We start from the raw sequence: 12,571 nt of genomic DNA on the forward strand, positions 1-12,571 counted from the left end.
GGGACTGGTTATTGGGGTACATGGGACTGGTTATTGGGGTACATGGGACTGGTTATTGGGGTACATGGGACTGGTTATTGGGGTGCATGGGACTGGTTATTGGGGTACATGGGACTGGTTATTGGGATACATGGGACTGGTCACTGGGGTACATGGGACTGGTAACTGGGGTGCATGGGACTGGTTATTGGGGTACATGGGACTGGTTACTGGGGTGCATGGGACTGGTTATTGGGGTACATGGGACTGGTTATTGGGGTACATGGGACTGATTATTGTGGTGCATTGGCCTGGTTATTGGGATATATGGGACTGATTATTGGGGTACATGGGACTGGTTACTGGGGTACATGGGACTGGTTACTGGGGTACATGGGACTGGTTATTGGGGTACATGGGACTGGTTACTGGGATACATGGGACTGGTGATTGGGGTATAAGGGACTGGTTATTGGGGTACATGGGACTGATTATTGGGCCGCATGGGACTGGTGATTGTGGTATATGGGACTGGTTATTGGGGTACATGGGACTGGTTATTGGGGTGCATGGGACTGGTTATTGGGGTACATGGGACTGGTTATTGGGGTACATAGGACTGGTTACTGGGGTACATGGGACTGGTTACTGGGGTACATGGGACTGGTTACTGGGGTGCATTGGACTGGTTATTGGGGTACATGGGACTGGTTATTGTGGTACATGGGACTGGTTACTGGGGTGCATGGGACTGGTTATTGGGGTACATGGGACTGGTTATTGGGGTACATGGGACTGGTTACTGGGATACAGGGGACTGGTTACTGGGGTATAAGGGACTGGTTATTGGGGTACATGGGACTGATTATTGGGGTACATGGGACTGGTGATTGGGGTATATGGGACTGGTTATTGGGGTACATGGGACTGGTTATTGGGGTAGATGGGACTGGTTATTGGGGTACATGGGACTGATTATTGGTGTACATGGGACTGGTTATTGGGGTACATGAGACTGGTTAAGTAGGCAGATAGAATGATAATTGGGGTAAATGGGACTGGTTATTGGGGTACTTCGGACTGGTTAAGTAGGAAGATGGGACTGGTTATTGGGGTACATGGGACTGGTTATTGGGGTACATGGGACTGGTTATTGGGGTACATGGGACTGGTTATTAGGGTACATGGGACTGGTTATTGGTGTAGATGGGACTGGTTATTGGGGTACATGGGACTGGTTACTGGGGTGCATGGGACTGGTTACTGGGGTACATGGGACTGGTTAAGTAGGCAGATGGAATGATAATTGGGGTACATGGGACTGGTTACTGGGGTACATGGGACTTGTTACTGGGGTACATGGGACTGGTTACTGGGGTGCATGGGACTGGTTATTGGGGTGCATGGGACTGGTAACTGGGGTACATGGGACTGGTTACTGGGGTACATGGGACTGGTTACTGGGGTACATGGGACTGGTTATTGGGGTACATGGGACTGGTGATTGGGGTACATGGGACTGGTTATTGGGGTACATGGGACTGGTTATTGGGGTAGATGGGACTGGTTACTGGGGTAGATGGGACTGGTTATTGGGGTAGATGGGACTGGTTATTGTGGTACATGGGACTGGTTAATGGGGTACATGGGACTGGTTACTGGGGTGCATGGGACTGATTATTGGGGTGCATGGGACTGGTTACTGAGGTGCATGGGACTGGTTATTGGGGTACATGGGACTGGTTACTGGGGTACATGGGACTTGTTACTGGGGTACATGGGACTGGTTATTGGGGTACATGGGACTGGTTACTGGGGTGCATGGGACTGGTTATTGGGGTGCATGGGACTGGTTACTGGGGTACATGGGACTGGTTATTGGGGTACATGGGACTGGTTACTGGGGTACATGGGACTGGTTACTGGGGTGCATGGGACTGGTTACTGGGGTACATGGGACTGGTTATTGGGGTACATGGGACTTGTTACTGGGGTGCATGGGACTGGTTACTGGGGTGCATGGGACTGGTTATTGGGGTACATGGGACTGGTTATTGGGGTACATGGGACTGGTTATTGTGGTACAGGGGACTGGTTACTGGGGTACATGGGACTGGTTACTGGGGTGCATGGGACTGGTTATTGGGGTACATGGGACTGGTTACTGGGGTGCGTCGGACTGGTTATTGGGGTGCATGGGACTGGTTATTGGGGTGCATGGGACTGGTTATTGGGGAACATGGGACTGGTAACCGGGGGAACATGGGACTGGTAACCGGGGGAACATGGGACTGGTTACTGGGGAACATGGGACTGGTTACTGGGATACATGGGACTGGATAAGTAGGAAGTGGGCCTGGTTATTGGGGTACATGGGACTGGTTATTGGGGTGCATGGGACTGGTTAAGTAGGAAGTGGGACTGGTTATTGGGGTACATGGGACTGGTTATTGGGGTACATGGGACTGGTTATTGGGGTACATGGGACTGGTTACTGGGGTACATGGGACTTGTTACTGAAGTACATGGGACTGGTTATTGGGGTACATGGGACTGGTTAAGTAGGCAGATGGGACTGGTTATTGGGGTACATGGGACTGGTTACTGGGGTACATGGGACTTGTTACTGAAGTACATGGGACTGGTTATTGGGGTACATGGGACTTGTTACTGAAGTACATGGGACTGGTTATTGGGGTACATGGGACTGGTTACTGGGGTACATGGGACTTGTTACTGAAGTACATGGGACTGGTTATTGGGGTACATGGGACTGGTTATTGGGGTACATGGGACTGGTTACTGGGGTACATGGGACTGGTTAAGTAGGCAGATGGGACTGGTTATTGGGGTACATGTGACTGGTTACTGGGGTGCATGGGACTGGTTACTGGGGTGCATGGGACTGGTTATTGGGGTAGATGGGACTGGTTATTGCGGTACATGGGACTGGTTACTGGGGTGCATGGGACTGGTTACTGGGGTGCATGGGACTGGTTACTGGGATACATGGGACTGGTTATTGGGATGCATGGGACTGGTTACTGGGGTGCATGGGACTGGTTACTGGGGTGCATGGGACTGGTTTTTGGGGTACATGGGACTGGTTACTGGGGTACATGGGACTGGTTATTGGGGTACAGGGGACTGGTTACTGGGGTACATGGGACTGGTTACTGGGGTGCATGGGACTGGTTACTGGGGTGCATGGGACTGGTTATTGGGGTAGATGGGACTGGTTACTGGGGTACATGGGACTTGTTACTGGGGTACATGGGACTGGTTACTAGGGTGCATGGGACTGGTTATTAGGGTACAGGGGACTGGTTACTGGGGTACATGGGACTGGTTATTGGGGTACATGGGACTGTTTACTGGGGTACATGGGACTGGTTACTGGGGTACATGGGACTGGATACTGGGGTACATGGGACTGGTTACTGGGATACATGGGACTGGTTAAGAAGGAAGTGGGACTGGTTATTGGGGTACATGGGACTGGTTATTGGGGTACATGGGACTGGTAACTGGGGTACATGGGACTGGTTACTGGGGTACATGGGACTGGTTACTGGGGTACATGGGACTGGTTAAGAACGAAGTGGGACTGGTTATTGGGGTACATGGGACTGGTTATTGGGGTACATGGGACTGGTTATTGGGGTACATGGGACTGGTTACTGGGGTACATGGGACTTGTTACTGGGGTACATGGGACTGGTTACTGGGGTGCATGGGACTGGTTATTGGGGTGCATGGGACTGGTTATTGGGGTACATGGGACTGGTTATTGGGGTACATGGGACTGGTTATTGGGGTACATGGGACTGGTAACCGGGGGAACATGGGACTGGTTACTGGGGTACATGGGACTGGTTACTGGGATACATGGGACTGGTTACTGGGGTGCATGGGACTGGTTACTGGGGTGCATGGGACTGGTTTTTGGGGTACATTGGACTGGTTATTGGGGTACATGGGACTGGTTATTGGGGTACAGGGGACTGGTTACTGGGGTACATGGGACTGGTTACTGGGGTGCATGGGACTGGTTATTGGGGTACATGGGACTGGTTACTGGGGTACATGGGACTTGTTACTGGGGTACATGGGACTGGTTACTAGGGTGCATGGGACTGGTTATTGGGGTACAGGGGACTGGTTACTGGGGTACATGGGACTGGTTATTGGGGTACATGGGACTGTTTACTGGGGTACATGGGACTGGTTACTGGGGTACATGGGACTGGATACTGGGATACATGGGACTGGTTAAGTAGGAAGTGGGACTAGTTATTGGGGTACATGGGACTGGTAACTGGGGTACATGGGACTGGTTACTGGGGTACATGGGACTGGTTACTGGGATACATGGGACTGGTTAAGTAGGAAGTGGGACTGGTTATTGGGGTACCTGGGACTGGTTATACATGGGACTGGTTACTGGGGTACATGGGACTGGTTATTGGGGTACATGGGACTGTTTACTGGGGTACATGGGACTGGTTACTGGGGTACATGGGACTGGATACTGGGATACATGGGACTGGTTAAGTAGGAAGTGGGACTAGTTATTGGGGTACATGGGACTGGTAACTGGGGTACATGGGACTGGTTACTGGGGTACATGGGACTGGTTACTGGGATACATGGGACTGCTTAAGTAGGAAGTGGGACTGGTTATTGGGGTACATGGGACTGGTTATTGGGGTACATGGGACTGGTTACTGGGGTACATGGGACTGGTTACTGGGGTACATGGGACTGGTTACTGGGATACATGGGACTGGTTAAGGAGGAAGTGGGACTGGTTATTGGGGTACATGGGACTGGTTATTGGGGTACATGGGACTGGTTACTGGGGTACATGGGACTTGTTACTGGGGTACATGGGACTGGTTACTGGGGTGCATGGGACTGGTTATTGGGGTGCATTGGACTGGTTATTGGGGTACATGGGACTGGTTATTGGGGTACATGGGACTGGTTATTGGGGTACATGGGACTGGTAACCGGGGGAACATGGGACTGGTTACTGGGGTACATGGGACTGGTTACTGGGATACATGGGACTGGTTACTGGGGTGCATGGGACTGGTTACTGGGGTGCATGGGACTGGTTTTTGGGGTACATTGGACTGGTTACTGGGGTACATGGGACTGGTTATTGGGGTACAGGGGACTGGTTACTGGGGTACATGGGACTGGTTACTGGGGTGCATGGGACTGGTTATTGGGGTACATGGGACTGGTTACTGGGGTACATGGGACTTGTTACTGGGGTACATGGGACTGGTTACTAGGGTGCATGGGACTGGTTATTGGGGTACAGGGGACTGGTTACTGGGGTACATGGGACTGGTTATTGGGGTACATGGGACTGTTTACTGGGGTACATGGGACTGGTTACTGGGGTACATGGGACTGGATACTGGGATACATGGGACTGGTTAAGTAGGAAGTGGGACTGGTTATTGGGGTACATGGGACTGGTAACTGGGGTACATGGGACTGGTTACTGGGGTACATGGGACTGGTTACTGGGATACATGGGACTGGTTAAGTAGGAAGTGGGACTGGTTATTGGGGTACATGGGACTGGTTACTGGGGTACATGGGACTGGTTACTGGGGTACATGGGACTGGTTATTGGGGTACATGGGACTGTTTACTGGGGTACATGGGACTGGTTACTGGGGTACATGGGACTGGATACTGGGATACATGGGACTGGTTAAGTAGGAAGTGGGACTAGTTATTGGGGTACATGGGACTGGTAACTGGGGTACATGGGACTGGTTACTGGGGTACATGGGACTGGTTACTGGGATACATGGGACTGGTTAAGTAGGAAGTGGGACTGGTTATTGGGGTACATGGGACTGGTTATTGGGGTACATGGGACTGGTTACTGGGGTACATGGGACTGGTTACTGGGGTACATGGGACTGGTTACTGGGATACATGGGACTGGTTAAGGAGGAAGTGGGACTGGTTATTGGGGTACATGGGACTGGTTATTGGGGTACATGGGACTGGTTACTGGGGTACATGGGACTTGTTACTGGGGTACATGGGACTGGTTACTGGGGTGCATGGGACTGGTTATTGGGGTGCATGGGACTGGTTATTGGGGTAGATGGGACTGGTTATTGGGGTAGATGGGACTGGTTATTGGGGTACATGGGACTGGTAACCGGGGGAACATGGGACTGGTTACTGGGGTACATGGGACTGGTTACTGGGGTACATGGGACTGGTTAAGTAGGCAGATGGGACTGGTTATTGGGGTACATGGGACTGATTATTGGGATACATGGGACTGGTTACTGGGGTACATGGGACTGGTCATTGAGGTACATGGGCCTGGTTATTGTGGTACATGGGACTGGTTATTGTGGTGCATGGGACTGATTATTGGGGTACATGGGACTGGTTATTGGGGTACATGGGACTGATTATTGGGGTACATGGGACTGGTTATTGTGGTACATGGGACTGGTTATTGTAGTGCATGGGACTGGTTATTGGGGTAGATGGGACTGGTTATTGGGGTACATGGGACTGGTTATTGGGGTACATGGGACTGGTTATTAGGGTACATGGGACTGGTTATTGGGGTACATGGGTCGGTTATTGTGGTACATGGGACTGGTTATTGTGGTGCATGGGACTGATTATTGGGGTACATGGGACTGATTATTGGGGTACATGGGACTGGTTATCGTGGTGCATGGGACTGGTTATTGGGGTACATGGGACTGGTTATTAGGGTACATGGGACTGGTTATTGGGGTAGATGGGACTGGTTATTGGGGTACATGGGCCTGGTTATTGTGGTACATGGGACTGGTTATTGTGGTGCATGGGACTGGTTATTGGGGTTCCTGGGACTGGTTATTGGGGTCGAGGGGAATGGTTATCTAGGTAGATGGGACTGGTTATTGGGGTAGATGGGATTGGAAAAGAGTCAAATCAAAAGGGGTAGACCCAGCCCCTTACATTTTTGTTTTCACAAATTAAGTTATGAATGTTGTCAACTTTGTTAACATTGTTACAAGGTTATCCTTGATGAAACCATTAGCATTTTTACCATTGTTTACATCTTTAACATTGTTCTACATCACTTGTTACCGTTTTAGAAAGAAACTCATGTTTTGGGGCCTTCTCCGTCCTGTAGATGAAGGATGATCTGTCATCTGTGCAAGCTTCATTTTCAGGTTCCATCATCATCTCATCAGGAAACCACACTGACGTTTGATCTAAATCACAAAGATAAAGAGTATAAACAAAACCAAGAAACAGACTTTGAGCTGATTTTCTAAAACAGAGAAAGACGGTTTAAACCAGGGGATTGGTCACTTTAAGAACTTGGGCCGGCTAAAACTGAGAGACAACAGTTTACAAATATTAACAAAAAGCTAAATCTTGGTTACCGACTTCAAATAAAAACCTTTAACTTTTCCAGTCTAATACAGGGTCATCATAGTTACGCTGAAGGTAAGCCGTTTGATGTTGGACCCAAGCAGGACTGACAGGGAGTCTCCTGATCAGAGTGTCTCATGGGTAGAGTGTCTCCTGATCAGAGCGTCTCCTGGTCAGAGTGTCTCCTGGTCAGAGCGTCTACTGGTCAGAGCGTCTACTGGTCAGAGTGTCCACTGGTCAGAGTGTCTCTGATCAGAGTGTTTCCAGGTCAGAGTGTCTCCTGGTCAGAGTGTTTCCTGGTCAGAGTGTCTCTGATCAGAGTTACTCCTGGTCAGAGTTACTCCTGGTCAGAGTGTCTCCTGGTCAGAGTGTCTCCTGATCAGAGTTACTCCTGGTCAGAGTGTCCCCTGGTCAGAGTGTCACCTGATCAGAGTTACTCCTTGTCAGAGTGTCTCCTGGTCAGAGTTACTCCTGGTCAGAGTGTCGCCTGATCAGAGTTACTCCTGGTCAGAGTGTCTCCTGGTCAGAGTGTCGTCTGATCAGAGTTACTCCTGGTCAGAGTGTCGCCTGGTCAGAGTGTCTCCTGGTCAGAGTATCTCCTGGTCAGAGTGTCTCCTGGTCAGAGCGTCTCCTGGTCAGAGCGTCTCCTGGTCAGAGCGTCTCCTGGTCAGAGTGTCTCCTGGTCAGAGCGTCTACTGGTCAGAGCGTCTCCTGGTCAGAGTGTCGCCTGGTCAGAGTTACTCCTGGTCAGAGTGTCTCCTGGTCAGAGTGTCCCCTGGTCAGAGTGTCGCCTGATCAGAGTTACTCCTGGTCAGAGTGTCTCCTGGTCAGAGTGTCTCCTGGTCAGAGTGTCGTCTGATCAGAGTTACTCCTGGTCAGAGTGTCGCCTGATCAGAGTTACTCCTGGTCAGAGTGGAGCCTGTTCAGAGTTACTCCTGGTCAGAGTATCTCCTGGTCAGAGTGTCTCCTGGTCAGAGTGTCTCCTGGTCAGAGCGTCTCCTGGTCAGAGCGTCTCCTGGTCAGAACGTCTCCTGGTCAGAGTGTCCAAATTAAAGTGTTTCCTGATCAAAGTTACTCCTGGTCAGAGTGTCTCCTTGGTCAGAGTGTCTCCTGGTCAGAGTGTTTCCTGGTCAGAGTGTCCCCTGGTCAGAGTGTCTCCTGGTCAGAGTGTCTCCTGGTCAGAGTGTCTACTGGTCAGAGTGTTTCCTGATCAGTCACTCCTGGTCAGAGTGTCTCCTCGTCAGAGTGTCTCCTGGTCAGAGTGTCTCCTGGTCAGAGTGTCGCCTGATCAGAGTTACTCCTGGTCAGAGTATCTCCTGATCAGAGTTACTCCTGGTCAGAGTGTCTCCTGGTCAGAGTGTCTCCTGGTCAGAGTGTCTCCTGGTCAGAGTGTCTCCTGGTCAGAGTGTTTCCCGATCAGAGCGTCTCCTGGTCAGAGCGTCTCCTGGTCAGAGCGTCTACTGGTCAGAGCGTCCACTGGTCAGAGTGTCTACTGGTCAGAGTGTCGCCTGGTCAGAGTGTCCCCTGTTCAGAGTGTCGCCTGATCAGAGCTATTCCTGGTCAGAGTGTCTCCTGGTCAGAGTGTCGTCTGATCAGAGTTACTCCTGGTCAGAGTATCTCCTGGTCAGAGTGTCTCCTGGTCAGAGCGTCTCCTGGTCAGAGCGTCTCCTGGTCAGAGTGTCTCCTGGTCAGAGCGTCTCCTGGTCAGAGCGTCTCCTGGTCAGAGTGTCGCCTGGTCAGAGTGTCGCCTGATCAGATTTACTCCTGGTCAGAGTGTCTCCTGGTCAGAGTGTCTCCTGGTCAGAGTGTATCCTGGTCAGAGTGTCGCCTGATCAGAGTTACTCCTGGTCAGAGTGTATCCTGGTCAGAGTGTTTCCTGGTCAGGGTTACTCCTGGTCAGAGTGTCTCCTGGTCAGAGTGTCGTCTGATCAGAGTTACTCCTGGTCAGAGTGTCGCCTGATCAGAGTTACTCCTGGTGAGAGTTACTCCTGGTCAGAGTGTCGCCTGATCAGAGTTACTCCTGGTCAGAGTATCTCCTGGTCAGAGTGTCTCCTGGTATGAGCGTCTCCTGGTCAGAACGTCTCCTGGTCAGAGCGTCTCCTTGTCAGAGTTACTCCTGGTCAGAGTGTTTCCTGGTCAGAGTGTCTCCTGGTCAGAGTGTCTCCTGGTCAGAGTTACTCCTGGTCAGAGTGTCGCCTGATCAGAGTTACTCCTGGTCAGAGTGTCTCCTGGTCAGAGTGTCGTCTGATCAGAGTTACTCCTGGTCAGAGTGTCGCCTGGTCAGAGTGTCTCCTGGTCAGAGTATCTCCTGGTCAGAGTGTCTCCTGGTCAGAGCGTCTCCTGGTCAGAACGTCTCTTGGTCAGAGTGTCCAAATTAGAGTGTTTCCTGATCAGAGTTACTCCTGGTCAGAGTGTCTCCTGGTCAGAGTGTCTCCTGGTCAGAGTGTCTCCTGGTCAGAGTGTTTCCTGGTCAGAGTGTCTCATGGTCAGAGTGTCTCATGGTCAGAGTGTCTCCTGGTCAGAGTGTCTCCTGGTCAGAGCGTCTCCTGGTCAGAGTGTCTCCTGGTCAGAGCGTCTACTGGTCAGAGTGTCTCCTGGTCAGAGTGTCGCCTGGTCAGAGTTACTCCTGGACAGAGTGTCGCCTGATCAGAGTTACTCCTGGTCAGAGTGTCTCCTGGTCAGAGTGTCGTCTGATCAGAGTTACTCCTGGTCAGAGTGTCGCCTGATCAGAGTTACTCCTGGTCAGAGTATCTCCTGGTCAGAGTGTCTCCTGGTCAGAGCGTCTCCTGGTCAGAGGGTCTCATGGTCAGAGTGTCCATATTAGAGTTTATCCTGATCAAAGTTACTCCTGGTCAGAGTGTCTCCTGGTCAGAGTGTCTCCTGGTCAGAGTGTCTCCTGGTCAGAGTGTCTCCTGGTCAGAGTGTCGCCTGGTCAGAGTGTCTCCTGGTCAGAGTGTCTCCTGGTCAGAGTGTCTCCTGGTCAGAGTGTCGCCTGGTCAGAGTGGAGCCTGATCAGATTTACTCCTGGTCAGAGTGTTTCCTGGTCAGAGTGTCTCCTGGTCAGAGTGTCTCCTGGTCAGAGTGTCGCCTGGTCAGAGTTACTCCTGGTCAGAGTGTCGCCTGATCAGAGTTACTCCTGGTCAGAGTGTCGCCTGATCAGAGGTACTCCTGGTCAGAGTGTCTCCTGGTCAGAGCGTCTCCTGGTCAGAGTGTCTCCTGGTGAGAGTGTCTCCTGGTCAGAGTGTCTCCTGGTCAGAGTGTCGCCTGGTCAGAGTGTCTCATGGTCAGAGTGTCTCCTGGTCAGAGTGTCTCCTGGTCAGAGTGTCTCCTGGTCAGAGTGTCGCCTGATCAGAGGTACTCCTGGTCAGAGTGTCTCCTGGTCAGAGCGTCTCCTGGTCAGAGTGTCTCCTGGTCAGAGCGTCTACTGGTCAGAGTTACTCCTGGTCAGAGTGTCGCCTGGTCAGAGTTACTCCTGGTCAGAGTGTCGCCTGATCAGAGTTACTCCTGGTCAGAGTGTATCCTGGTCAGAGTGTCGCCTGATCAGAGTTACTCCTGGTCAGAGTGTATCCTGGTCAGAGTGTCGCCTGATCAGAGTTACTCCTGGTCAGAGTGTCTCCTGGTCAGAGTGTCGTCTGATCAGAGTTACTCCTGGTCAGAGTGTCGCCTGATCAGAGTTACTCCTGGTCAGAGTATCTCCTGGTCAGAGTATCTCCTGGTCAGAGTGTCTCCTGGTCAGAGCGTCTCCTGGTCAGAACGTCTCTTGGTCAGAGTGTCCAAATTAGAGTGTTTCCTGATCAAAGTTACTCCTGGTCAGAGTGTCTCCTGGTCAGAGTGTTTCCTGGTGAGAGTGTCTCCTTGTCAGAGTGTTTCCTGGTCAGAGTGTCTCCTGGTCAGAGTGTCTCCTGGTCAGAGTGTCTCCTGGTCAGAGTGTCTCCTGGTCAGAGTGTCGCCTGATCAGAGGTACTCCTGGTCAGAGTGTCTCCTGGTCAGAGTGTCTCCTGGTCAGAGTGTCTCCTGGTCAGAGTGTCTCCTGGTCAGAGTGTCTCCTGGTCAGAGTGTCGCCTGATCAGATTTACTCCTGGTCAGAGTTACTCCTGGTCAGAGTGTCTCCTGGTCAGAGTGTCTCCTGGTCAGAGTGTCGCCTGATCAGATTTACTCCTGGTCAGAGTTACTCCTGGTCAGAGTGTCTCCTAGTCAGAGTGTCTCCTGGTCAGAGTGTCTCCTGGTCAGAGTTACTTCTGGTCAGAGTGTCGCCTGATCAGAGTTACTCCTGGTCAGATTGTCTCCTGGTCAGAGTGTCGTCTGATCAGAGTTACTCCTGGTCAGAGTGTCGCCTGATCAGAGTTACTCCTGGTCAGAGTATCTCCTGGTCAGAGTGTCTCCTGGTCAGAGTGTCTCCTGGTCAGAGTGTTTCCTGGTCAGAGTGTCTCATGGTCAGAGTGTCTCCTGGTCAGAGTGTCGCCTGGTCAGAGTGTCGCCTGATCAGAGGTACTCCTGGTCAGAGTGTCTCCTGGTCAGAGTGTCTCCTGGTCAGAGTGTCGCCTGATCAGATTTACTCCTGGTCAGAGTGTTTCCTGGTCAGAGTGTCTCCTGGTCAGAGTGTCTCCTGGTCAGAGTGTCTCCTGGTCAGAGTGTCTTCTGGTCAGAGTGTCGCCTGGTCAGAGTGTCTCCTGGTCAGAGTTACTCCTGGTCAGAGTGTCGCCTGGTCAGAGTGTCGCCTGATCAGAGCTATTCCTGGTCAGAGTGTCTCCTGGTCAGAGTGTCGTCTGATCAGAGTTACTCCTGGTCAGAGTGTCGCCTGATCAGAGTTACTCCTGGTCAGAGTGTCCCCTGGTCAGAGTGTTGCCTGATCAGAGCTATTCCTGGTCAGAGTGTCTCCTGGTCAGAGTGTCGTCTGATCAGAGTGTCTCCTGGTCAGAGTGTCTCCTGGTCAGAGTGTCTCCTGGTCAGAGCGTCTCCTGGTCAGAACGTCTCTTGGTCAGAGTGTCCAAATTAGATTGTTTCCTGATCAGAGTTACTCCTGGTCAGAGTGTCTCCTGGTCAGAGTGTCTCCTGGTCAGAGTGTCTCCTGGTCAGAGTGTTTCCTGGTCAGAGTGTCTCATGGTCAGAGTGTCTCCTGGTCAGAGTGTCTCCTGGTCAGAGCGTCTCCTGGTCAGAGCGTCTCCTG

At 51.8% G+C, this 12,571-nt stretch overlaps 1 protein-coding gene across 6 annotated transcripts in view; it reads right to left on the reverse strand.

Moving 5' to 3' along the window:
* si:ch1073-416j23.1 (rac GTPase-activating protein 1) overlaps positions 1-12,571 on the reverse strand; it is an 82,471-nt gene that overhangs the window by 21,652 nt on the left and 48,248 nt on the right. For all 6 annotated transcript variants that reach the window (XM_041806343.1, XM_041806344.1, XM_041806347.1 and 3 more), the window contains exon 9: positions 7,114-7,241. In XM_041806343.1, the coding sequence (XP_041662277.1) occupies positions 7,114-7,241 (128 nt within the window). The remainder of the gene's footprint in view (positions 1-7,113; positions 7,242-12,571) is intronic.

The sequence above is a fragment of the Cheilinus undulatus genome, linkage group 15 (genome assembly GCF_018320785.1).
Source record: "Cheilinus undulatus linkage group 15, ASM1832078v1, whole genome shotgun sequence".
Taxonomy (NCBI): Eukaryota; Metazoa; Chordata; class Actinopteri; order Labriformes; family Labridae; genus Cheilinus; species Cheilinus undulatus.